Below are 27,753 nucleotides of genomic sequence, written 5' to 3' on the forward strand. Positions count from 1 at the left end.
GGGTATCTTATGAACAGCAGGTTCCTGGCTGTCTGGAATTTCTCAACTGTAAAACTCACTCTGATGGCCAAGCGAGACACCCAGCAGTGTGGCAATCTCCACTCATTCGTTTGTTCCGCAAACACACATTGAGCAACGACTCCCCGTCACAGGTAAGTCTTCTGACACTCTTGCTCCATAGGGAAGACCTCAAAGGCCAGCGGTCATTTTCACAGCTGAAGGTCAGCCACTGGATAACCACTGCCGCTCAGGGCCCATACTTTCTGCCCTGGGTGAAGTGAGTTACTCCCACTCAGAGGCAAAGGGGTTAACTGCTCTGTGCAGCAATTTGGGCTCAGATCCCGGCTCTGCCCTTTCCTACCCGTCTGGCTTCTGGGAAAGTTACTTGACTTTTCTGGGCCTTATTTTCCTTGTCTATAACATGAGGATAATAGTATCTACTCTGAAGGGTTCTCGGGAGGATAAAGTGAGTTCATACATGGAAAGGCCTGGGATCAGCATGTGGATGGTGGAAATGTTGTAGAAGACCTGGACTTTAATACTGTGTATTACCTCTACAGCTCTATGAATGTTCTTCCTTCCTGGCACCTGGATATTCCTAATTATGCAAATTTACCAGAGAGACATAAAAGAAACAGCTGCCTCCAAACTAAGAGGAGGTTGACAGTCAAAAGAACACTTGGACAAGTCTAGTTGGTGAGTGAGTGGATTAGGGGTTACTGACAGAGCAAATAACTTGACTTGTGAGTTGTGGCACTATCAAAGTTGCCCACCCCTGTGCTAGGCTTGTGGGTTTTCCAGATCACTGATTAAAACAGCAAAAGCAGGATTGAGAGCAAGAAGGGGCTTGGGGAAAGTTGTGTGTACTCTGCTCCCATCCCAGCCTCATCAGGGAGCGCTGCTGGTCTCAGCAGGCGCTGCCCATGGCAATGCTGGGTGACCTTGTTATGGCACAGCCTGGCACGTCAGCACCTGCTGGCCACTGGGGGCCCCTGCATGGCTGGTGTAGGGTGTGCACTACTAGATGGAGTCACTTTGGGTAAGGTTCCAAGGGCAACTCTCACTCCACACCAAGCCAATTACGCTTCTTTACCAGGGATTAACTGCTCCGTGCACCCAAGTCATTACCGCGAGTGTGGAAGAACTCTGAATTGGATGAAAAAGGAGTTGAAGAAAGATGTGCACTGCTTTAATGAAGCAGCGCTTTAGGAGAATTCAGCGGGTAAGGGTTTGTTTATTTATTTATTTTAAATCATCATTTTTATTTTATTTTTTTTTGGTATGGGGATCAAACTTGGGTCCTTCCACTTGTGAGGCAGGCGGTGGAACCACTGAGCTAAATCCCCGGCCCGGGTAAGGGTTTATTGCAGTAGAAAACCCTGAATTGTCTGTTTCCATTACCACAGACTTCATCAGAAAGTGACTCAGCTTCTCCCATTATCTCCATGTCCACACCCCGTCTCTCCTAAGATAGCGTCCTAGTCTAACTGCAAACTGCCCTTCAGCCACCCACTTTGCCCACACCTTGGAATTATCATTGCCTGAATTCGATGAGTCATCCTAAATTTTGACATCTCACTCCTGACTGGAACTTCCAGCCTTCCAGCTCTTCCCTCCATCATCTCTGCCCTTCTTGCTTCCTCCTTTACTTCCTAGGAAGCTCATTCCAGTTGCTCACCTGGACCAGCCTTGCCCAAACAGGAGCAAAGTCCTTTGCAGCCCTAACTCCATGCCTACACTTGAGCCCATGCACTGATGCCGAACCATCTCTGTTCACCAAGGCAGGCAGATGTCCTGTGGCCCTACAGACTCATGGTTCTGCCCTGGGATGCACCCTGCACGTCAGTGGGTTCCACAGCCTTCACCCTCAACATCCAGCTGTCTGATCTCAGAGGCTGGCCTGATCCCCTGTATCTACGGGAAAGCGGAAGCCCTTGGCTGTGACCCACCTTCTCCCTGGCTCCTCCATTCATTTCATTTATGCATTCAACAAACATTTCTTGAACACCTGCTATGTAGGTATAAAAAGCTCTATGTGAGGTGCTGGGCGTGAAATAAATGAGACATCCTTTGCCTTCATGGTGCTGTCCAGCGATGGATGCAGATTTAAGCTAAGAGGTCCTGTTATCCCCAGTGAGGATTGGAAGTCCTCGACTTCTGAATAATTCCAAGATGACACAGCCCCCACTCCTGGTGGTTTAAGGACTCTAATCTCAGGCCCTGGGCACTGTGAAGCAGACTTATTCTTTTTCCAACACGTCTCAACTTTCTTTGCTTGGGCTCAGTGACCTTCAGCTGCTTTAGCATACCCATGTACCTCTTTTTTTCAGTGCTACCTAAAATCTATCTTTGCTCATCCAGTAAGCGTGTGGGTATCTGAGCTGGCTCAGACACAGCACATGCTTATTAGTTGCACTGAGCCGGGGGGGAGGGGGCACCCACTGAGCCAGCCTCAGGAAACCCTCTCCCAGGATAGGTTTGTCTTCAGCGCCCTCTGCCTTCTCCATGGCATCCTCCACACCTCTCTTCCCCCTTTGCCTCAGTTCACTTTCAGCATCACTGGTCGGTGCCAGGAAACGGCAGCTTCATTTGTCTTGGAAGCTGATAGGGCAGAAGCAGCCTTACAAAGCATGATTGGGGTGCATGGATTTGCTGAGGTCTGACCACTTACAATGTGATTCTACACTGGGATTCGCTCCCTCCTCTGGTATTCCATGCAATGGGGCAAATGAGAGCAGAGACTTAACCCAATCACACTGCAGTGCAGGCCAGTTTCCAACAGGACACAATTGTGAGAGACAGTGGGACAAGGGAGAATTCTCAGGACTCCAGGGATGGGTCCATCCATCCTCTGGGTGTCCATTCCTAACCATTTTCAGACTTTCGCCACTGCATCAGCATTTTTGGGTGGATTATTCTCTAAGGTAACATTCCTCATGGCTAGAGGATATTTGGCCAGGGGTGGACCTGACCGGGGTCAGTCTCAGGGTCTGTGAATTTGGCACTGAGACGATGTCCCCTTGTGGAAGGAACCATTTGTAACAGCAGGGTTGGAGGTATCCAGACTGTACAATGTGGACTAGAGACACAGAGTGGAGACAGAAGACCTGGTGCCTCTGCAGGCCCCTTCTGTCCATGGGGTACGCCCCCTCCCCCGCCAAATAATCAGTCACTTGTGTTGCTGTTGCAGGTGATCAAAGAATACTAACTAATACAGCAATGGTTCTCAAACTGCTTGCTGATGTAGGTACCCTGGGGCACTACGCTGCACTCATGGGCGTGCTTGGTCATTCTTGCCTTTGCTTCAAGAGTCCCACTGTTTCAGGGCATGATTCTATATGCTGCGTGCTGTGGGGGGCAAAGCATGTCTGAGTATGGCAGCAGGGTCATCAGCACATCAGGTGACTACTCAAAGGGGCCAATGGAGGAGCTGATCCCGAGGGCAGCCATCTGATGCCTGGACAGAGGAGCCCGGGACAAGTCCACTGGATCAGCAGGATGGCACCGGGGCTGGGGAGCAGGGGTCCTGCTTGGAGTTTACGCGTGTTGGTGAGGGGGTCCACCTGTGTCCCCCAGGTGGTGGGGAGCAAGTCCAATCCAGTGTGCATTTGCGAGGCTATTTAAGACTCAAACCCTCACCATGCTGAGTCTTTGGGTTGCAACAGATTCAAGTGAAAGAACTTCAAAAAAATTCAGGTAAAGAATATGTTGACACAGTTCATGACCATGGTGGGAAAAAACAAATTTAAAAAATTTAAACCTGTAAATCAAAAGATATAAGTTCACTACAATTTACTTTTCAAAGAGTATACCACCAGTTTAAAAAAAAAGTTGCAAAATTCAGAAAAATCACTGACAGTAAAAAAAACAAAACTGAAAAGACATCTTTTTAATTACAATGTAAGTTGAAGTTTTATATTTCTTCATTAAATTTAAAAAAGAAATTTCTGAAATCGGCACATGGCAGGTCCTTAGTCCACCTTTAAATCCTTCCCCACGAGCATTGCGGTCACAGGATGCATGCTGGCCTTGTGCCCTTGGTAGGTTTGGACGGCTTGGTCATGGGATCTGTCGAAGGCGGCCAGGTCCCTGCCAATATAAAAGGAAAGACAGGGCGGTGCGGGGAGACAGTCACAGGAGAAAGAGAAATGGAGATGGAGGTGGAGGGAGAACAGGAACACAAGTCAACACCCAAGGTTAAAGATGACTGCAGGGGTGAAAGCGAAGTGTCTCCCAACAAAGCACAGGTCCCAGCAATCAGAGGACCTGTGCTAACCTCTGTGTCACATACTGATTGGCCCTCACACACTCGGTCACAGACAGGTGGGGAGGGGTCCCGGGAGGGGCCGGAGGGGCCGGGACAGTGGCTGTTTACCAAGCAGCACGGGAGGACTGGGGTTTGAGCGCTATCCTCTTACTGGCTGGCTACATCCGCCTTGTGTAAGACCACACCAAAGACTTCTGTCTTTTTGAAAAGTTCCTTATTAAAGTTTATATTTTTAATCAAAACTTTAAGAGTGTAAAAATAGAAATTCATAAAAAGAACTTCTGAAAACTTCAACACAGAGTAAAAATACTAACCATTGTAAAATCATAAAGATGGTACATAAATTGGAATGACCATAGAAAATACAGGATCGATCATTTCGAATATAGCTATCTGTAAATCACAAGGAAGAAATATTTATTTTTTCCTAAAAAGGTATATTCTTGTTTAAAACCTGTTTAAAATGTACTTTACTCAATTCAAAGCTTGACAGGTTTCAATCATGGAAAGTATATAAAGTATACTTTGAAACACTTTACTTAAAAATTTTGTGGCTATATTTTAAAAACTAGACATGACTTGTATTGCCAAATTTTATAATGCCAGTGAAGTAAATGAAAAGCAAATACATTAATCATGGATATTTATATCATGACTGTATTTTTTCAGACTATAAAACAAACGCATAGTCTCAATTCCATGGAGATATTCTTCAATCTTATCTAGCTGCCAAAATATAACTTTCCCCCTTTTACCAAGCATTCCTTTACTATATTTCAAGCAACCTACTTTTCTACTTCTTAGCAACATTTGAATCAAAAAGTTTTGTTTAATTTGCTCATTTCTCTTTGAATTTAGTTTTAGATTCTTTTTCTTGCCTATTCCTACTCACCAATATCTCTTAATTCTTTTTAAAATCCTTTGGTTTATATGACTTTGTTTTATTTTCTTCTCATTAGCGTCTAACCCTGTTTGACAGTAATAGGTAATCCATATACAATACTTCTTAAAAAGCTAATAAAATTATCCCGACTTTACATATTCAGAAATATGAATTCCTCCTATATCAATAATAAGCTTTAATAAATTTAAAACTTTTTTACAAAGTATCTTAGCAATAAAAAAATGTTTTAGATTTTTCTTCCCATTCCTTGTATAAATAGGAAGCATAGTTTGACTAAGACTTACTTGAATAAAGGTCGTGTGAACTTCATTCTCCCTTGTTCAGTTGCCATTTTTAGAGCCAAAGGAATCGCTTCCTCCCACTTCGATTGAATGCAAAGCCGTAACCATCTGAAAGGAGGATTTTCAGGGGTTGTGGGGAAGAAGAGGAGCAGGAAGGAAAAGGAAATAACAAGCCCATCTGAATATTACTGTCAAAGACGAATAATCCTATTACAGCCATATCACACAGCACTTTCTGTCTTTACTCTGAGAATCTCAAATCCATATATAATATGGTTCTGGGAGATGACTGTGCGAGAAGGTAGCATGTTTTAAAAAGTTTGGATTATGGGCCGGGGATTTAGCTCAGTGGTTTCGCAGCCTGCTGCGCAAGCGCAAGGACCTGACTTTGATCCCCGGTGCAGAAAAAAAAAAAGTTTGGACTACAGAGGTGCTCATGGACCTTATAAATGCAATTTCTGGAGGAATTAAACTTCAAATCTTAATTAAGAAAGCTGGGCCGGGGATTTAGCCCAGTGGTTCCACCGCCTGCCTCTCAAGCGGAAGGACCTGAGTTCGATCCCTGTGTACCAAAAAAAAGAAAGCTGACATAGAACCAAATGTTTCTGACTACTGCCACTTCAGAGTCAATTTGGCTGATGACTATTTCGGCCTATTTACTACTGAATCCTTTGTTCTATTTTTTTTTTTTTTTAAGGCAAGAGCAGCTTAGAATAAAGTCTAACAAAAAGATTAATGATAACATCTTACAGACATTGCAACTACGTATCCCTTAAATAACACTCTAATTATTTAAACAGATGACAAAGATTTCTCAAGACCCATGGAGGTCTTAGACACCGCTTTCCCTTTCTCCACCTTTTAAACAAGGGTTCTACTTTCTTCCACAGAGACAAGTTAAAATGGTGTACCTGAATCGTATTTCAGAATTGTTAATGGCATTGAAGTTGTACACCTCTTGCATTCGCTTTATGTGCCCCAATGGAAGAGGTGCCTAAGAGCAAAATAAATAAGTATAATGTATCATTTCAACAGGATTCCTTGGAAGAAAGGAGCTGGAGAGAAAGTCTTTAGCCAGATTAAAATACTGAGTATTTTATGATATAGAAGCAAGTTCGATAAAAATAGAAGAAAGTAAATTTTGTGCAAACTTATTTTGGATAAGGATGTTGTATCCGATGAGCACAGGGAATTTATTGTGAGGTACCTAAGTGAGTTAAATAAGAAATATTCTCAGAATTTTTAGTAAAAATATTACCTTCAAGACCCTTTCCATAGTCTCTCAACTCCTTCCCTTCCTCTCATACAGCCTAAATTTATTCCCGTCTCCAGATAAAATTATACTTCCTTAATTTTTTCCTCACCAACTGCTCCCAGCTTTATCTTTGTGTATTTCCTCTGCATTCACTTTTATTTTATTTTGCATTAAGTTTATTGGTACATTTTAGGTATACAATAGTTACATTCATCATTGGGATTTTGAACATTTACATGGTGTACCTTGGTTCTTATTATTTCCCCATTCCCCTGCCCTCCCTCCACCCTTCCCTATTTACAAAGACTTTATTTCCATTTTATGCTGTTCTATCTTTTCTTTTCCCTTCTTTCCTTTCCCCCACACCTCCCACTTCCACTACTCCTTTAGACCTTTTCTTCCTATTTCACATTATCAATTATACATTTTGAATGTTATTTACACCTTTAGCTTCTCACACCAGAGAAACTATTCGGTATTTACACATGTGTGTCCTATTTATTTCACTTGAGTATGGCTTCAATATGCATCCATTTAATTATAAATGCCTCTAGGTTTTCATTCTGTATGGCTGAATAGTGCTCCATTTTATAAAAAAAAAAAAAACCCACATCTTTATCCAGTCTCCAGTTGATGGGCACTTGGGTTGTTTCCAAGTTTTAGCTATTATAAACTGTCCCGCTATAACCATGGGTGTGCATAATATCACTGTGGTATGATTCTTTTAATTCTTTTGGGAAGATACCCAGCAGGGGAATAGCTGGGTCAAATGGGACCTTGAAACCTAGTTTTTTGAGGTATCTTCATATTGATTTCCACAGTGGTTGCACCAGTCTGCACTCCCACCAACAAGGAAGAAGGGTTCATTTCTCTCCACAGCCCTGCCAGCATTTGTTACTGGTTGATTTCTTGATAGCAGCCATTCTTTCTGGGGGGAGGTGGAATCTCAGTGTTGTTTTCATCTGCATCTCGCGAATGACCAATGATGTTGAACATTTTTTCATATATTTATTTGCTGCTTTTACTTCTTTGTCTGAGAAATGTCTGTTCATTTCAGATGCCCATTTTTGAATTGGGTCTTTATATTTGGGGGGTCTATTTTTTTGAGATCTTTATATATTCTAGATAGTAGACCTTTGTCTGAGGAACAGCTGGTAAAAATTTGTTCCCACATTGTAGGCTGTCTGTTAGCTCTGTTGGTGGTTTCTCTTGCAGTGCAGAAGCTTTTGAATGAGATGAGATCCCAGTTGTTGATTCTTTGTGCTAGTTCCTATGCTACTGAGGATTTATTCATAAAGTTTTTTCCTATGCCAATGTCTTTGAGAGTTCTATCTAACTTATCTTCCAGCAAGTTTAGTATTTGTTTTAATATTTAGATCTTTAATCCACTTTGATTTTAGTTTAGTGCATGGTAAAAGATGAGGGTCTAATTTTAATCTTTGGCAGGCTGAAATCCAATTTTTCCAACACCATTTCTTAAAGAGGGTATCTTTCCTCCAGTGAGGACGGTTGGCTCCTTTGTCAAAGACGAGGTAGCTGAGTATGTCTGGAGTTGTTTCTGCATCTTTCAATCTATTCCTCTGATCCTTGGGTCTATTCTTTGCCAGTACCATGCACTTTTTATCACAGTGGCTTTGTAGTATAGTTTCCAGTTGGGAATTGTTATACCCGATCATGTCTCTGTTGCCTAGAACTGCTTTTGTGTTCTAGGTTTCTTCTGGTTCCAAATGAATTTTTGGATTGTTTTCTCTAGTTCTGTGAAATATACTGTTGGGATTTCAATGCAGATTGCATTGAATCTGTATAGCAGTTTTGGAAGTATGGCCATTTTCACTATGTTGGTTCCTCCCATGCAGGAACAGGGGATCTCTTTCCATTTTCTTTTCTTTTTTTTTTTTTTTTTGGTACTGGGGAGCAAACTCAGGTCCTTGCGCTTACAAAGCAGGCAGCAAAACCACTGAGCTAAATCCCTGGGCCTGTTTCCCTAATTTCTCTCTCAGTGAGTCTGTTATTTGTGTACAAGAAGGCTATTGATTTTTGAGTGTTGACCTTGTATCCAGCTACTCTACTAAATCTGTAAAGTAAATCTAGAAGTCTTTTGGCAGAATTTTTTTGGGTCTTCTATGTAGATTATATCATATCATTAGCAAATAATGCCAGTTTTAACTTCTTCCTTTCCTATCTTTATTCCTTTTATTTCTTTCTCTTGTCTAATTGCTGTGGCTAATGTTTCCAGAAATATATTGAACAGGAGTGGTGATAGTGGATATCCTGGTCTTGTTCCTGATTTTTAGCATGAAGGATTTCAGTTTTTGACCATTTAGTATGATGCTGGCGGTTGGTTTTTCTTTCTTTTTTTTTTTGGTATCAGGGATCAAAGGCTGTTGGTTTTTCATAGATAGCCAGGCTGAGATAAAGACCATCTATTCCAATTTTCTGTAGGGTTTTTTTTATCATGAATGGGTGTTGAATTTTGTCAAATGGTTTTTCTGCATCTATTGAGATGATCATATGGTTGTCCTTGGCTCTGTTAATATAGTGTATTGCATTTATTGATTTACGTATGTTGAACCATTCTTGCATCCCTGGGATAAATCCAACTTGGTCAGGGTGTATGATCTTCTTGATGACCCTCTGTATTCTGTTTGGCAATATCTTATTGAGGATTTTTTTTCTTTTCTTTTCTTTTTTTTTTATTGAGGATGTTTCCATTTATGTTCATTAGGGAGACTGGCCTGTAGTTCTCTTTTTTGGGTGGGTCTTTCTCTGCTTTTGGAATCAAAGTAACATTTGCTTCCAGGGATGAATTTGGAAGTATTGTTTCCCTTTCAATTTAATTGAAGAGTTTAAAGAGTACTGGCAATAGTTCTTCTCTAAATGTCCTGTAGAATTCAGCAGTGAAGCCATCAGGACCTGGGCTTTTCTTGGTTGGTAAATTTTTAAATATGTTTTCCATTTCACTGATTGTAATTGGGGTGTTTAGAATTTTTATATCTTTTTTGTTCAACTATGGTAGTATATATCTAGGAATCTGTCCATTTTTTTCTGTACTTTTCATTTTATTAGAGTACAGGTTCTCAAAGTAGGTATTGATGATTCACTGGATTTCTGCTGGATTTGTTTTGACTTCACCTTTTTTGTTTCTAATTGCATGGATTTTAGCCTTTTCTTCTTTTGATAAAGTTGGCTAAGAGTTTATTGATTTTATTTATCCTTTCAAAACACCAATCTTTTGATTTATTGAGTTTTTTGTATCGTTTCCTTAGTCTCCATTGCATTAATTTCTGTTCTGATCTTTGTAATTTCCTCCCTTGTATGAGCTTTAGGTTTGTCTTGCTCTTCTTTTTCTAGGAGCTTAAGGTTCAGCATTAGGCTGTTTATTTGAGCTCACTTTGTTTTCCTAGTATGGGGATTCACTGCTATGAATTTCCCTAGTAAAAATGCTTTCACTGTGTCCCATAATTCTTGTATGTTGTATTAGCATTATCATTTAATTGTAAAAAACGGTCTGACTTCTTTTTTAATTTCCTCTGTGACCCAGTGGTTGTTCAGGAGAGTGTTATTCAATTTTCATGTGTTTGTGGAGTTCTTATGGTTTCTTATGTTATTGATCTCCAGTTTAATTGCACTATGGTCTCATAATATACAGGGGATAACTTCAGTTCCTTTGCATTTACTTAGACATGTCCTATGAGCTAACATGTGGTCTATTTTGGAGAATGACCCATGTGCAGCTGAAAAGAATGTATATTCTGGTTTTGTGGCGTGGAACACTCTGTAGACATGTATTAAGTCCATTTGCTCAAAAGCTTGGTTCAGTTCTAGAATTGCATTGTTGATTTTTTGTCTAGATGATTCATTTGTGACAGGAGGTATTGAGGTCCCCCATTACCACTGTATTAATGCTTATGTGGTTTTTCATGTCCATTAATATTTGTTTTGTATAGTTGGGGGCATTAGTATTTGGTGCATATATGACTGCCATCTCTTCCTCTTGTATTGTTCCCTTTACAAGGATGTGGTAACCTTGTCTTTCTTAATTAGTTTTAGTTTGAAATCTACTTTGTCTGCAAATAAGATAGCTAGCCCTGCTTTTTTCGGGGCTCCTGTCTCATGGAGAACAGTTTTCCACCCTTTTACTTTCAGTCGGTGAATTTCTTTTTTAATTAGGTATTGTTTCTTGTATACAGCATATTGTTGGATTCTGCTTCTTACTCCATTCTGCCAATCTATTTCTTTTGATTGGTGAATTGAAGCCATTAACATTGATGTTATAACTCATAGGTACTGACTTACCCATGTCATGTTATTTTCTTGTTGTTGGCTTTTATTTTTTATTTTTCCCCCCTCTCCATTTAATTTCTTGCTTTGCCTGGTGGATTTACTCTGTTGGGCCTCATGGAGTTGTGACCTTCACTGTCTTTTTCTAAGATATTTAGAATTTTTTTGAGTGCTGGTTTGGTATTCATGAAGTTTCTCAGGTGTTCTTTGCCATGGAAGTATCTTATTTCCCTATCAATTTTGAAAGATAGTTTTGTAGGATACATCAGTCTAGGTTGGAATTTGTTTTCTTTTAAAATACCTCTTTTGTTTTCTTTTGAAATACCTCACTCCAGGCTCTCCTTGACTTGAGGGTTTATGTTGAAAAGTCTGCTGATTCAGATGGGCTTTCCTTTGTATGTGATTTGTTTCTTTTCTCTAACTGCTTGTAGTATTTTGTTCTTCTGTTGGGTTTCTGGGATCTTTTTATATGTCTAGGTATAAATTTTTTTTGATCATGGCTAGTTAAGAGTCCTATATGCCTCACTTATCTGTAAGTTAAATTCCTTTGCTCTGTTAGGGAAGTTTCCTGTCATTAATTCTGTGAACAGTTTTTTCAAGTCATTTGTATTTTCTCCTTTTTCCTGGATTCCTATCTGTCTTATATTATTCTTCTTTGCATTGTCTAGGAGCTCCTGGATTGATTTCTCATGGTCCCTTACTATTTTTAAGAAATCTCTCTTTTCATGGACACTGACTATAATCCTATCTTCTACATCGGATATTCTGTCTTCACATTGGCTCATTCTGCTGTGAATACTTTCAATAGAGTTTCTAATCTCCTGGATATCTGTTTGAATCTGTTTCATGGTTTCCATTTCTTTCCTATGCTGGGGATTCATGGCTTCCAACATGGTCTGAGGTCATCTATTTTCATCTGTTTCTGCCTTGAGTCTCTAACCATGTCTTTCATTCTGTTCACCATCTCTGTAGTTATCTGGGAAATTATTTCCATTTTGAATTTTTCTAGAGCCTCATTCATCTGTTTTACTTCCTAGCTATCAGTTCAGGGTGTCCAGGTGGTTGATTATCAGATTTTTCCACCTCGTTTCCCCCAGATTTTGCCTTTGGTGAGCTGGATGTCTGGGTTTGTGCCTTTGTTTAGGTGTATCCTCATTTCTATTTTTGTTTTTGGTGCTGATTTTGGTTTAATTCCTGGGTTGATACTTCAATATTGCTTATTGTAAGTATCTTTGTTGCTTGTATTTAGAACCCTTACAGAATGATTGCTTCTCAGAGGTGTCTTCCAGATATAGCTGGTCTTTAGGTTTTGAGTCTCTAATGACTCTTAGGCAATCTTGTTTTCAGTATACCAGGAAGGACAACTGATTAGATCAATCACAACACCTTTGCCCAAGTGATATAATCAGCAACAACAATAGCATCATGCACAGCTTAGAGAATGACAATTTGTGGTAGCTATTAACCTATCACCTTTAACCGTGTGAATTAAATCAAAGTTGAGGACCAGCCCAAAATATGTGTATAGTGAATAAACTCTTCAATATAGCAACTTTACCCTTCAGGATGGGGACTTAGGAGTTAGGGAGGGAGGGATAGATAGGTAGGATAGGGAAAGGTTAGAAGTGAGGCCAGAGGACATAGGAAGATCAGGCAAACTCTAGGAAACTGTTGAAGATAAGAGGAAAAGACAGAATGAAAGAACAAAGACAAGAACAGAACAAACCAAGAGCAATAGGGAAGCTAGAAACTGTATTCACTTTCCTTTAAAACTAATGACAATTGAGAGAAGGAAAAAGAGAGAAGAAAAGAAAAAGAAAAAAATCCAAATTAGGACAGGAATAGGGACAAAAAAGGAGAGAGATGAAGAATAAGGTAGGAAAGAGAGAAAGTGAGAGAGAGGGAGAGAGGAAAAAAATTTGAAAAAAAAAGAAAAATTAAAAATAAGAGAGAAAAATAACTTTGAAAATAAAAAATAAAAATAAAGGGCCTCCTTCAGGGTATGTCTCTGCTGTCACAATAGACAATGTGGGCAGCAGTGTGCAGATCTGAGTCAATGAGTCTCAGCAAGCCAGCAGCTGTGCCGAGATTCAGGCAGATTTCTGGCTGCAAGTTCCAAGTTGAGCTCCCTGACCTCCTGCTGGGTTGAACTCTGCAAGGTTCTACTGCAGGTTCCAGCTGCCCTTCCCCTGAAGAGAGTCCAGGTTCTGATGGGAGGTGTGGATCCCTCCAACTTACCAAATATGGTGGTCTTGTGTGCCTTTATTGAAGATATTTTCTTCACCTTTCCAGGGGGCTTCAATTTTCATCAAGGAGCCTGAGAGAGGCCCTCTTTCTGTTGCTCACTTCTGCTCTATCTTCTGGAGCTCAGGACAGTGGCCCTTATGACCCCCTGCATCCCTGCGCTGTGGATCCAGTTACTGGCGCAGCCCAGCAGCCAGAGTGTGGGTGCCAGTGTGTGTGTGTGTGTGTGTCCCTGCCTGGCTCCTTGGTGTGTGTGCGGGGGCAGTGCTACTGGTGGCCCTTGAAGCTCAGCTCCTGGCCTCTTGGCATCCTGGGGCGGTGGTGAGGGCAGCCTGGGCAGTTCAGCTCCTCGGCTCGTGGGTGGGGTGGGGTGGGGGGTGGAGGGGTGTGTAAGCTGGTGGTGCTACTGGCAGCCCATGCAGCTCAGCTGCTTGGTGCCTGGGGGCAGTGCTACTGGTGGCCCATGCAGCTCAGTTCCTCAGCTCCTCGGCACCCAGGGGCGGTGCTCTGAACTCACTTTTAAATTATCAGTATCCTTACAAAATAGTAGTTTCTGATCTTTTATATCAGTGATGGCGAATCTTTTAGGGATGAGGGCCCAAACTGCAACCCAAAACCCACTTATTTATTGCAAAGTGCCACCTCTGCAATTAAACCTGAATACTGAGGTTTTAGTTTAGGAAAAACAACTCTTATATTTAACATCTTTTGTCTTAAGAGAAAAACAACATGCCTGCCATAGGTTTGGCACCATTGTATTATATTATAGACCCCTTTGAGGATCTGATGACTGCTATGGACCCGTTGTGGATAGATCTGCCCTGAAGACAGCCTTCTATCATTTCAGGGTGTTCATGAACCTCCTGTGCTTATGTCAACCCACACTAAAAGGGGAACAAGTCTGGGTAAGGGACAGAGAGGTGATGAGTTCAGTTTGGACAGGCAGTTTGGGGTGCCCATGGAGGACAGGCAGAGGCGCCACTAGGTAGACAGGAACTGTCCTCTATCTCCTTGCCATAAGGACAGCCACTCCACACTCACTAACCACTGCTCTTGTTGACTGCTGGGCTATCCAAACTCATTCACTGTTGGTACAAGTCCACTTTGCTACACAACCTGGCTAAGGGCACCTCTGGGCCTCTCTGACTCTCCCCAAGCTTTTCCCCATCCTTCCTGAGTCACTCCAGGTTTCTGTCTTCCTGGTCCTAGGCCACACAGCCAGGTTACAGAAAATTATGAAACTGTGATGACCCGAGGCACTGAGCTGATTCTTTCTTACTGTGACAGGGCCCCTGACTGCCTCAAATCCAGTTCTTCATTTCTGCATGAATCTGTCTCAGATCTTCTCCACCCACCTTGAGGGCCTTGTCTGAGGAGCTCCTTTAATGTAATATGCAAGGCCCAGCCATGATTCCCTCTCCAAATGTACCTCCTTCTGGGTTCCTGTATTTTTTCAAACCTGGGCTTCTCTTCAGAATCTGCTTGTACTCCTTCCTGCTCATCCCCAAATCCGGTGGGTCACAAGCCTGTGGATTTGTCCTGTGCAATCTCTCTCGCATCTGGCCTGGCCTCTCCTTCCTCAATGGCTCACTCCCGCATGTCACCCAAAGAACTTCACCAACTGCACAGTCTTCTCAGCACTGGAGTTCATGACCTGCCATTTTATCAAATGACTTGCCTGTTCAGAATTTTCAATCCTTTCCTGCTGATCAGAAGAAAACCTAAACTTCCTGGCTGAACAACACGTCTGGTCTAAGCAACCTTCCTAGGGTTGGCTCTGTCAAGCTCCTCACACAGCCCACTGCTCCTTCAGCTGGGATCCTGCCGCCCTGCACTCACGGACTCAAGTCCCACACCTCCAAAAGCCCTCCCTTGAAGGGTGCCTTCACTAAGTTTTCCAAATGATTCCTAAAACACGTTTCCCAGCTAAATTTTATGTAAATTCGCCTGCCTACTAGATTATAAGCTTTTTCATAACAAGGTCCGTTCCTTATATATTTTTATATTTAACACAATATTAAACAGAGTAGGCATTCAATAAATGCTTTCTTTTAAATAAAAAGAAATGTAAAAATTATTTTTTTCTACGAGTGTCCATGTTAGCATTTTTTTCCCAGATGGGTACAAAGTACATGCTGTGCATTCATTAATGTTTTAGTTTCTAGTTTCTGGCTGGTACTTACTTCCTGGAGCACCTGGGCTAAAAACTCGTTTATTTGATGAGAAGAGAGATCTTTCAGGTCTGTGGCATTGAATGTATTTAAGTCCTCTTCTTTGGCCTAAAATAAATGTTACCTGGTTATTTCCATCCATGTATAATTTAATGGTATTTTTACATAAAAGTAAAAATAAAGAAATACATGGGTGAACATCATATGAAATAAATTTAAGCCTGAGCTACTTATATAATCCTGAGACTAAGTTACTGCTGATGATTCCTAAAATCTATGTTACATAAGAACAAGTAGACGATTGAAAAAGTAGACTATTAATAGTGAAGATGACAGTAAAAAACAGCCCCCCCACATCCTTTGTATCATTTCAGATACAGAGATTTCCAAAGCAAAGAAGTATCACACAAAACATGCAACTAATTTATAGCCAAATTAAAAAATGTAAAGGATCAGATTACATATTCTTTTTAATATCACTCTAAAGGACTAGTAAGTCTTCAAAGTGATGTTTCACTCCATCTTCACACATTCTTTTTTTACCTTTCATCCTGGAAATCATCTAAGAAAAAGCTAACTAGGTCTGTACTTTTAAAATTAGGATTCACGGCCAAAAGTTTCTAGAATAGAATTAAGGAATATTAATTAAAGCTTATCAAGTAAGTACTTAAAATCTTTAAAAACTTATTTTAACGTCTTTGAACTAGAGGTTTAAAATTTGTCTTTTCTAAGATGGGCTCTGGCTATATTGCCCAAACTGGTCTCAAACTTGCAATCCTCCTGCTTCAGCCTCCCAAGTAGCTGGGACACAGGCATGCACCACCGTGCCTGGCTGAGGTTTCTTTTAAATTTAAAAGAAATGCACACAAATGTTTTAAAAAATCAAATAAGACAATGAAAAATTCCTTTGCTTTGTTCCCTAAGTCCTATTTCTCAGTAAGCAGTAATAACAGTTCCTGTATATCCTTAGAGAAAATTTAATGTATACATACTTTTAAAAAATATTTACTTTATACTTTCCCTTCAGAATTCTCTTGATTATCTCAACTTTCTTCCCCTTTAGAACTTCTCTGAAATACGATATTTAGCTGTGTCTCATTCTTCGATTACAGGTAAGCAAATCTGAATCATTTATTAAGCGTATATTAGTATTGATAAAAACACAACAAGAGAATGACAAATCAAAATAAATATTCAGGATAAAGCTTACACTGATGATCAGGCAGGTAGATTGGGCAGTGGGTCACCTAATGGTCTGGCAAGGCTGTATTTTTAGGATTGTGATAGGGTACATAGGCACTGTTTTCCAGTTGATTGTTTTATACCTTATCAATGTCTTTTCTATTATATATTCTATTGCATTTCTTTAATATTTAAGAAAAACAAATGAGAAAGTACATAAATAGAAGAGAGCACTAGGGATCACCAGGCCCTCACTGTTCCCAACACTGCCAGCTCCTGCTGATGCCAGATGATTTATAATTACCCATCTTGGCTGTGAGGCCTGAAGGGATAGGTGAGCAGAAATCAACAGAGTTTTATTTAGCACCGGGCAAGCCAGAATGTATTTTTCAAATTAAAACAGAATATGTTAACACACTCACACTGTTAAGAAATGCTGTTTCTCAAATATCCCTCTTCCTTTTTTCCATGACACACTTGTGGACTACACACACACACACACACACACACACACACACACACTAAAAAATGTTCCAGATACAGGTAGAAGAGCAAGGCACTACCTGAGGTAAGATGTGTTACCAGATTACTCCTTGGATAGAAATCATTAAGCCCGTCTAAATTATTTAGAAAGAGCACATAATTAAACCACTCCTCAATCAGAATTCAGTACCACTCCAGGCAAAGTATCCACAGTTAAGGTGCACAAATAACACAGCCAGGCAGTTCATCTTCACCAATCCTCAAAACTATGCTGCCAGATTAATGGTTCCAATGCACAATTCTGGTCATTTCATTTACAATGCAAAAACCTTTCAAATGCCCACTGCTGCCTGCAGATCATATGTTAAATTCTTTAGCCTGACGAGTTTATCTTCCCAATTATTTTCACTCTACTGATTCATGTATTCATCCAACAGTAAGTTAACATGGACAGATCTGGGGATACAGAGGGGAATTAAGACAATTTTTGCTCTCAGGGAAACAGAATAAATAAATACAGCAAAAGCTTTATTAAATACGCTGCAGTAAAACCAGACTCCCTGGAGAAACCAACAGTCCCTGTCCCCTCTGTGAAGTAAACTGCCTGACATCCAGGGGTGTGGACACCTGCAGGGGTGGGCTGTGCCCCAAGACCTGTGTCTCCACTTCCACCTGTTCGCCCTGAGCAGTTGGCCGAATGCATTCCCTGATGAGTTTATGTCAGCCACTATGAAATCTTAACAAAGAACAGGTGAACGGATGGAAGAGGAGTGCCGAAAAGAGGGAAAAAAAAGAAATTTCTGTAAGTAGTACTGTTTTGTTGTGGCTTTTAATAAAGACCTTTGTTTAAACACTGTCCCTTCCACTCAGAATGCCCCCTCCACCTCAGCCACACCCTCACCGCCCGCAGGCCCAGCTGGAACTTCCTGTCCAGCTCCCCACGGCAGCAAGAATGGCTTCTTCTGTTGACCTTCTGTGACCCCTTCTACATCCTTCTCAGGCTGCTGATCACTTCCTGCTTAGCATTACACTAATGCATGTATAAATCTGCTTTCTTTAATTAAACTATAGCCACTCCAAAGGTGAGTCTCTCTCTATACCTTGGATCACTTGGGTCACAACACTGCCGAGAAATGCTGGTTGAGTAAAACATTCAAAACAAATTTCAAGCAGCAGCATCAGAATTTTTTGCAACTAACTGGTATAGAATTACTGCTGAATTTTCTCTTATTTCCTATTAAAGAATTATCCAGGGCACATCCTCACTCTGGTTTCTCTGAGAATTATGTTTGAAATGTGCATGTGCGTGTGTGTGAAAAGAGGGAAAGAGAGAGACTCTTTAGGAAGTTTCATAGAAATGAACAGTTAACAACAAGACAAAGTCTCTCAATTCTTCCCAGTGCTAGCGATTGGCATTAGCAGTTGTCAAAGACTGTTTTAGATTTACCTGGCACATCTAATTGTTATATTTGAAATAGTATCTTACAAATTTTTAATGAAAAGAAGTAAACTCCAAGTATTTTTGCATACCTTTTCTAAGAGTTGAAAAGAAGCAACCCCCTCCCCCAAAAAACAACCCCCCCAAGCCAGAATTAACACCACTGATTTTCCTTCCCATGAAACTTTATTTTATACACTGAGGGTAGAGACAGTATCAGCTAAGCTAGTAAACTGTATATTCAAAGAGCCTTTCTGAATATAACTGTTTACGATTGAGAGTACTCTCTATAGGAATAAACACAATTTGAAAAGGAGGCAAAAACTGCAGTTAATACTCACAGTAATCCATCTTTGACTCAAGGCAACGCAAGCGTTGGTCAGAGTCATATCATAACTGCAAAGACAGAAAATATTAAAGATTAAGTTTTATAAACATGCAGATGCTTTTGCATAAATGTAGATTTAAAGCTACCATACACACTTAAATTTCAAAGATCTTTTAAATAAAGATAAAGAACTCCAAAATGACAAACAGGAAATGTTTTGCCTCATTAGTTACTACTGGCCTCATTTAATTACTAGTCCAGGTGGACACACCGACATTGACACTCCCGACCGTCCTTCCGAGAGAATGGCAAGGTGTCTCAGCACAACTTGGTCACATGCTCGACATGTGACAAAGCCACTGGAATCCAGCGAACACCCTCGGTGCTCACTGGCAGGAAGAGTTCTAGGCATCCAAGTCAACAGGAGGAGCACGGATTTGACTTTGTGTTGTTCAAGCTATTTCATCATCCAACAAATCTGCAAGCACCTGCTAGGAAACAGGCACTGGTCTAGATGCTGGACTCTGATGGTCCAAAATCATTGTGTGAGTCCTTTCTTTTCAGAAAAATGTGGGATTAACACATTGTAATTATTAAGCAAAGCACGTTGTACCAACAGGTGCCTGTTCTCAACTCAGAAAATAAATGGCGCACGTTGCAACAATGGAAGAGAATGTAATGTGTGCAAACTTGTGAATCGTTCCTTTGTCCACAAGTCAGACATGTGTGCTGTGAAACATCTATACTAGAGGATAAAAAGGCACCTCTCCCCCAGGGCCTAAGCGAAGTAGTTTTGATGTGAAGTCATCACTGAACCTGCTTGCAACAGAGTTGTAACTGGGCTCCTTGTTTGCTCTTCAGGGGAGTGGAGAGGGCTCAACACACCTCCCTCCTCTGAGGCAGCAGCCGGTCTCTCTTCAGGAGGTGGTCGGTCTGTGGACGTCGTGTGTCTGCCTCCAGAACAACTGGGATCAGACGGCCGTGACTGCCCGTCTGCTGGGATATTACTCAGCACTGATTTCAACAACAGGACAGTGAGAAACCTTTGGCTGATAAGTTGCTCAGTGTCCTGAAACTTCCTTCACAGTGTAATTAAAAGTTAAGGATGAGCCCAGGGAAAAGAAGCAACCCTATTTACAGTAAAGTCTAAGAAAAGTCATGTGGAAAACCAGATTTGAGACTTGTTTGCAGGGTGCTTATACTGTAGCGCAGCAAAAGATTTTCAGTTACATGGAGTAATGTAAAGTTACAAGTGTGGTCCCCAATATGAAGCTGACACACAGCATCGAAAACTCCTGAACAGGAGATCTGACCTGGTCAGAGGTCAAGAAATGCTTCCATGAGGAAATGGTTCTTGAGCTGAGACTGTGACCCAGAGGAGAGAATATGTTTAGGTACAGAGAAGTGTGAAGAGTTTAAGAGACCTCAAAACTGCCAGTCCCACTGAAGTACAGGAAGCAGCATCAGGATCCTTGTAGTGCCCATCAAAGCAGCATCCCCAACCTTTTTGGCACCAGGGACTGGTCTTGTGGAAGACAATGTTTTCACAGAGGAGAGTGGGACGAAGGGGCAGGGATAGTTTTGAGAAGATTTGAAGGAGCACTGAGATCCCCCATCTACATAGTTCACAGTAGCGTTCGTGCTCCTATGAGAATCTAACACCTGACAGGAGGCAGAGCCCAGGCTGTAAGATGAGCAGTGGGGAGCAGCTGTGAATACAGATGAAGCTTCACTTGCTTACCCACTGCTCACCTCCTGCCGTGTGGCCTGGACTCTAACAGGCCATGGATGGGTACCAGGCTGTGGCCTGGGGACTGGGGACTCCTGCATTAAAGGACATGGCCCTGTCCAAGACCAGTGGGATGCCAGTGAAGACGGCTAAGCAGGGGCAGGCGTGATCCATCTGGCCTTCCGAAGGTCTGCTTTAGCTTTGTCTGGAGAATGGGGGAGAGGGACAGAAGGATGCAAGTATGTAACTTGGAGGCCAGAGCACTCTTCCAGGAGGAAGGGGAGATGTGAGACTGAACCTGAGTGGTGGCGGGGGTGGAAATACTTAAATATGTATAAAAAATGAGAATGCTATGAAAACTGGAGGACTTAGAAGCCAACCTTCCATGCTGAAAAGGATCAAAGTATTTTCTGTGGTGTGCAGTTTTTAAAGAATCTCTTTAGGGTCCCTGGACATATGAATGATTCCGGGTTCTCCCAGAAGCAACCTTTAGGGATCTGGAATGAACAGAGGCCCCAAATCGATCCCTTAGCAGCAATACCAGAGAAAAGCCTTCTAAGCACTCATTTTTCGGCCATATTTCTTTAATTTCACATCAATGGTCAAAGGCTTACTTACTCCTTAGCTTTCTGCAACTATCTTTTGCTCCAAGCAGACCACTGAAATTAGTCTCAGAAGAGTCTTAGCCTTAAGTTCCATGTTTTGCGTCTCAGATCCCCTCACCCCCTGTAACTGTACAGCACACTACATTGCTGACCACTCCACCACTTTTAAACTACTCCCTGCTACAGCCTCCTTAACAATGGACTGACCTCCACACTAGCTCCCAGGTGGGGATCCACTAGGGTTCTAAACTTTACTTCCTCTTTTTTATTCCTCTTTCTTATTTACTGCTGGGTTGATGTCCACATCTATAGTTTCCTCACCCGTAGCATTTAATAGATATTTTAAAAAATATTTCCATGGCACTATAATTACGTGATACCTCTGTATTTGCTCTATGGGTTCCTCAATCATCATTAGAAGCTGCCACTCAATAAATGTGCAATGGAGTGGACGAAGTCTTTATACATATTCGCCCAGTCGTTTCAATTCCTTCTTTGCCCACTGTGGTCAGTCAGTTACCAACAGATTCTGCCTCTCAGTTCCTTCTTGCTATTCTCACTGCTCCTGCATTACCTCAGGCCCTCATTATCTCTGGTAAGGTTGTGGTTAAGAATTAAAGGGATCATGTACACAGTGGGACTTCTTAAACTATGAAGTGCTAGAAAAATATAAAAGCATTATTTTGGTGATTTCTTTTTAGACAGTAAATAAGTTTCTTGATAATCTGTGCCATCTGCCTGTTACCAAAACAAAATGTGAGACAATACCGTTGAAATCACGTTTCCCTAACATCTGAGCTCCTGACCCCACCGTGGTTTACAACCCCCAGGACCGCGTGGCTAACTCGGGCTCTGACCCCGCCTCTTCCGGGCCACAGCTCTCAATATCTTCTTGACCAAACTCTTCCAAGCCTGGCCACTCAGGTGCTGCACAAAGAAATCACAACATCTTTTTTTCTACCTCATTCTCTGCTGCTGCCCCGTACATCAGTTACAAGGGGCTGTTTGGTGTAAGAGCAGCTGGTAAGCTGTTTCAGTGATCCAAAGGGAAGCAACAAGAAGCAGATGCCAAATCCTCCCGGGATTCATAAGGACCAGAGAGCATTCAGAACCTTGATTTGGGGAAGCTCTGCTCTTTAAAAGGCAGCATACTGGGCCGGAGATTTAGCTCAGTGGTTTCACCACCTGCTGCGCAAGCGCAAGGACCTGAGTTTGATCCCCGGTACCAAAAAAAAAAAAAAGAAATAAAATAAAATAAAAGGCAGCACACTGAAGGGTATGACTGTCAGGGCTTGAAGCTCAACCCTTACCACTTACAAGATAGGAAACCTTGGAAAAGACACTTTATCTAGCTCAACCTAATATGCTTCCTCTGGAAATGAAGATAATAATTTATCACACTGTTGTGATGATTACCGCAATACTTATGCTTTTTCTTAGCCCAGGGTGGTGGTGCACACCTGTAATCCCAGCACTTTGGAAGGCTGAGGCAGGAGGACTGCAAGCTTGAACATAGCCTGGGCAATTTTGGAAGACCCTGTGTCAAAATTAAAAATAAAAGGCTGGGGATATATAGCTCAATGAAAAGGCCATGGGTTCAATTCCCAGTACCAAGAGGAAAAAAAAAAGCTTTTTCTTTTTGAGACAGAATCTTGCTATGTTGCCCAGGCTGGTCTCTAACTTTTGGGTACAAGTGCTCTTCCTGCCAGGCCTCCCGAATATGTAAATGGGACTACAGGCACATGCCACCACACCTGGCTCAAAATGTTACTTTACTGAATGCAAAAGTTTTAAGGAAGGAACAATAACATTCTCAGTATCTGACTATCTTTGTGCAGAAAGAGGGACTCAATAACTACTGGTAATGAATTGAACATTCGTTTTCATAAATCATGGAAATCATTCTTTTGGTCTCAGGGATAAGGTCCAAATCACTAATAATAACAGTCAAAAGAAGGCAGCTATTTTGGGGTGCTTTAGGATTTAAAAGAACGAGAGAGCACACTAGCAGCTAAGTACTTACTTGGGTTTGACGGGAGGCAGCCCAGGAGAGTAGAGCCAGGTGTTCCAATCCACCTGGTTGAGAATATCAACCTGCGCACAGTGAGAATACACCGAATGACCTTTTCTGTAGAGAAAAAAGGCCCTAAAACATTTACATCCTCAAATCTACAATTTTCTCTCTGCCAGGTCAAGGTAATTTCTTTTCTTTTTTTTCATTCCCTGTACCAGGGATCGAACTCAGGACTTTGCACATGCAAGGGAGGCGCAGCACCACTGAGCTACATCCCCCAGCCCTAAGGTAATTTCCAAGTCTCTTTTCTTTTTAAAATTAATGTTATTTTTAATTGTCAGATTGTCATTGTGTACATTTATGGAGTACAATGTGAGGTTTTAATGCATGTATACAATATGGAATGATTAAATCTAGCCAATTAATACATATCACCTCATCCAAGTCTCCTTTCTAAAATAAATTTATAATCATCATTACTATTCTGTTAAATAACTGAAATAGAAAAATTGAGTTTAAAGTAAATCCGAAACCAATACTACTGTTAAACACAAGTAATTTCTGTTATCCTAATAGAGTCAATAGATAAAAACACATTGAACATGAAAGGTAAGAAAACTTTAAAAACTCAACCTTATCTTTAAAGTGGGAATACAGGAAATTCTTCCAGTCATCAGTGGTTACGCTCTTGTAGGAAAATTTCTCAACATAAGCCTTTAAGAATCCTAGGAAAACCTCTATGAGTAAAAAATTTAAAAAGAAAGAAAGAGAAAGATGTCAATTCACAGAAAGGTAATTATTTGACCTATTTTTTGTGACTGGCATTGAACACTCAGAACACTCAAAGACTGAGAACTTTGAGAGAGAAAGTATTCAAAAAAGGAGGCACACAGTGAAATATTGACGGCATTAAAAGTGTGATGGATTTCTATGGACTGACATAAGTCACATAGGATGTGAAATGTTGAAGAAAACAATAAAAAACTGATGCAGAATATATACTATGGTAGAATCTTCTTATCCACAGGGGACATGTTCTAAGATCCTCAGTAGTTGTCTGAGATCAATGGATAGTGCCAAACTCTAATATACAGCATTACAGTTTTTCCTACACATACACACTTGTAAAAATTTAATTTATAAGGCTTAGCAAGAGATTAACAATACTTAATAATAAACGAGCAATTATAAAAATGTCATAATAAAAGCTATCTGAATGTGGTCTCTCTCTCTCTCCAGACTGACCATCACGGTTACCATGGTGCCTGTGTATGATTACAGTATCTCTGGTTTTATGTACCAGTGGCCCCAAAACACAAAAGCAGCAATGCAGGCAACTGAAGTATGCCAAAGAGAAGCCAGAAAGTGGTTCCTTTAAGTGAAAAGCTTAACATTCTCAACTTAATAAGGAAAGAAAAAAAAAACGTCACATGGTATGGTTGCTAAGATCTACAGTAAGAACAACTCTATGCGTGAAACTGAAGAAGGGGGAAAAAAAATTCGTGGTAGTTTTACTATGTGATTTGCTGCTTGGTAACTTCATGGACACTTACTTGTTACTCTTATAAATGTTTGCTCCACACAGCCTTTTCTCAATGAGTATATATTATCATCCTAATTCTTTTTTTTTGGTACTGGGGATCAAACTTGGGACCTTGAGCTTGACATCCCTGGCTCCTAATTCTTCAAGTAGTACTGAAGTTTTTTTGTTTTTGTTTTTTTCTTAAGTCAAGCAATATTATATGGAACTCATTATTCAAGTTTTAGAAACATTAGAAAATGATACAGAATTGTCTAACAGAATGAATTGGAATATAAAATGAAGCAGAACAACAATTCACACAATTCTTCTCTATTCTTCATATTACCTCAAAAAGAAAAAAAAAAATCAGAAAATAGCAACAGCTTACCCGGTCCCCCAAGGAGTTGTTCGAGGTGAAAGAGTAAAGCAAAGCCCTTCTCATAGGGTACTGAGGAATAGGCTACATCAGGGTCTACATCCGTCAGGTCCACCACGAGTTTGGTGAAAGGATGCGTCTCCCCGAAAGTTTTTATCTGCATGACATGAAGTAAGATGAATGTTCATATATGAAGACATTACCATGCCAACAATTTGTTTACATCGACAGATGGGTAATGCTATCATATGTTGTCATAACTTGTGGAAGTCTAATTAAAGAATGGATGTTTGCACTCTGGAAGGGTGAGGCAGAGGATCTCATGTTCAAGCTCAGCTTGGGCAACTTAGAGAGAGAAAGAGACCCCATTTCAAAGTTTAAAAATCTGGGGATGTAGCTCTCGGTGTAAGAGCCCTGGGTTCAACCTCTAGTACTCGGGAAAAAAAGAAGGAAAAGAGAGAGAATGGCTTTTTATGCAGTCCTAATATTTCCTGTCCAATAACAGGCTTTACTCCTATCAAAGACTAGAAAAGTGATTCAGTGTCTCATCAGCAAATTCAGCTTTCAGGGACAGCTCCTAAAAACGACATAAATATACTAAATAAAATCAAACATAGCTTAGCTGTATTAATAGGAGAGACTCAATGAGATCCCACAGCTCCCGATTCAGGCCAGGTCATGAAAGTCACCTAACAACAATACTGTATCAACTGCTTCCCTTTCCACATCTGTAAACAGGACTTTCCTTACTTTCCAAACTAAATTTTTAAACAACTATACAGCTTTGGATGATGGTTTTGAAAAGCTCAATTTATTTACCGTATTCTGTAGTTCTCCCCATCCTCCCAGAGCATGAAAATGTCTGAATTTTTCACCAAACAATCGTCCACAAATGTGGCGTTCCAAATATACAGTATGTCCTTCATTTAACCTGAAAAATTTTTTTTCAAAAATTAAAGCCCTGTCACAGTTGAGAGAAAAAGGCAGGTTAATGAACACGCTATTTTCTCTTGTGTCTCTCCTGGAAGGCAACAGTTGGAAAGCTGCAGGATAGTAGTCTTTGCAGCAGCCTATGTGGTTCCCAGGCAGTCACTCAAAGCCCAGCCTGGCTCAGCCCGGCCCGGCAAATGGCAGCAGAACCAAGTTCGCCACGGTTCTGTTCCTCGTGTCTGTGTCAAATGGGTATGGTTTCTCTTACATGAGAAAGCCAAAGTAGAAATAAACAGGAAACAGGGAGACAGGTCTTTTGCAAATGGAAAAGGAACCAAGAGATACAGGGAGGGGAGGGGAAGGGGACGTAAAAAGAATTAAGATGTGTTACATCCATGTATTAAATCTCCACCATGAATGCGCAAACATGCACTGATAAAAACGTGTCTGCACCAGGAACTAAATAACAAGCATAAACTGAACACCTACGCTATATTTAACACTGTGACAAATGTTACAGAATTAAAAAGAAATCCCTGCCTACCAAAGGGGTGGTAACAGAGAAAAGCAAGATATGCACAGAAAACAACCCAAGACTGGTGGGAGGCGGGGAAAGATAGCAACCAGTAACAAGAACAAACAATTTCAAAAAATCTTACCAAAAGTGATCCCAAGTTTTGTTGGTCACTAGATTTCCTGTCCAACTATGAGATATTTCATGTGCAATAACCTAAAGGAAACAGTGCTAAGCGATTAGTCATAAAATTGATTACCTAAACTTTAAAGAATACATTATTTAACCACCTTTGTTCTTTCAACTCCTCGTTACTCAGTTATTTTAAAAATTTATTCAGGGAATTATTCAATTTAGGAAAATAATACCAGAGACCAAAAAAGTATGACATAGTTCAAATAATCAGAAAAAAGAAAGTATTAAATTAAATGGATACATTACTGCATTACAAATATTTCATAAGCATACAAAGAGCTCAAATCATAAATTTTTCTCAAGTCTTTGAAATCTAAATGTTAACATAATAATGCTAACTTACAATAATCCTCATTTATCTTTTATAACTACGTCTTCAACATAACGATAAACGGATATTTTAAAATCAGTTACTTAATACTTCTTGAGACCAAGACTGTAAGAAATTTTAACTTACATTGGACAGTGACTTGTCACCTGCCTATGAAAAGAGAGAGTGAGAAAAATCTTATTATTTCAGTAATCAAATTGCAGGGAACATCTAAAAACTGCCTTCCTCCAGTTAGTATTCTGGCTTTGATTGTCACTGTATTTTTCCTACGGCACTTTAAAGAGTTCAAAAAAGACGTGTATTGAGGGAAAAATAAAAATTCAGGTCTGAAACATGGCACCATTCTTTATTTCTCTGATCCTAGCAAATTTTTCTAACACTAGGAAGGCCAATATACTTATCTCTAATCAACTTCCAGGAAACATTTCTCCTACTTCTATTTAATAATCTGCTCTTATTCACCCATCACCTTCTTTCTCTTCTTATTACCTGCATATATTTAAGAAGAGTTTACAGTGTTCTAGGTGTCCTATGATGTACTTCATTTTATTTACTTAGCTGCTAACCCATTATTCATGGCTGCTAATCATTTGAAGTAGCTAACAAGGCATATCAAATACAGGAATATACTATGGACTCAATCCTGTTACACACATGTTGACCTAAGTTTTTCTTTATTGTACTAGTACCCGTATGCCAAGTA

The 27,753-nt window shown here is 40.6% G+C and overlaps 2 protein-coding genes across 9 annotated transcripts in view; one reads left to right on the forward strand and one right to left on the reverse strand.

Annotated features, from left to right (window-relative positions):
• Nucleotides 1-6: 6 nt before the first annotated feature.
• The window catches only part of LOC106009409 (uncharacterized), a 31,595-nt gene continuing 3,848 nt past the window's right edge, over nt 7-27,753 (forward strand). Inside the window, exons 1-6 of one of the 7 annotated variants that reach the window (XR_015443550.1) lie at nt 7-152; nt 561-696; nt 1,097-1,222; nt 16,467-17,870; nt 23,401-23,470; nt 24,422-26,011. Coding sequence is in view for 1 of the 7 variants with exons in the window: in XM_087192623.1 (XP_087048749.1) it covers nt 1,178-1,222; nt 16,467-16,515; nt 23,401-23,470; nt 24,422-24,560 (303 nt within the window). In the remaining 6 variants the exon portion in view is untranslated. Of the gene's footprint in view, nt 153-180; nt 222-326; nt 467-560; nt 697-1,096; nt 1,223-16,466; nt 23,471-24,421; nt 26,012-27,753 lie in introns of those variants that run through there. The other 6 variants (XR_002395002.2, XR_015443551.1, XR_015443549.1 and 3 more) reach the window with 6 other exon arrangements.
• Nucleotides 3,875-27,753, reverse strand: part of Lta4h (leukotriene A4 hydrolase) — a 40,216-nt gene continuing 16,337 nt past the window's right edge. Inside the window, exons 9-19 of one of the 2 annotated variants that reach the window (XM_087192618.1) lie at nt 27,177-27,200; nt 26,670-26,740; nt 25,900-26,011; nt 25,093-25,237; nt 23,816-23,919; nt 23,192-23,262; nt 18,848-18,902; nt 15,416-15,511; nt 6,364-6,446; nt 5,456-5,560; nt 3,875-4,089 (exon numbers count right to left, since the gene is read on the reverse strand). In XM_087192618.1, coding sequence (XP_087048744.1) covers nt 3,972-4,089; nt 5,456-5,560; nt 6,364-6,446; nt 15,416-15,511; nt 18,848-18,902; nt 23,192-23,262; nt 23,816-23,919; nt 25,093-25,237; nt 25,900-26,011; nt 26,670-26,740; nt 27,177-27,200 — 984 coding nt within the window. In that variant the 3' untranslated portion in view covers nt 3,875-3,971. The remainder of the gene's footprint in view (nt 4,090-5,455; nt 5,561-6,363; nt 6,447-15,415; nt 15,512-18,847; nt 18,903-23,191; nt 23,263-23,815; nt 23,920-25,092; nt 25,238-25,899; nt 26,012-26,669; nt 26,741-27,176; nt 27,201-27,753) is intronic. The other variant, XM_087192619.1, reaches the window with a different exon arrangement.

The sequence above is a fragment of the Heterocephalus glaber genome, unplaced genomic scaffold (assembly GCF_053883595.1).
Source record: "Heterocephalus glaber isolate CG9 unplaced genomic scaffold, H.glaber_assembly_v1.0 deba00001572, whole genome shotgun sequence".
NCBI classification, from domain to species: Eukaryota; Metazoa; Chordata; class Mammalia; order Rodentia; family Bathyergidae; genus Heterocephalus; species Heterocephalus glaber.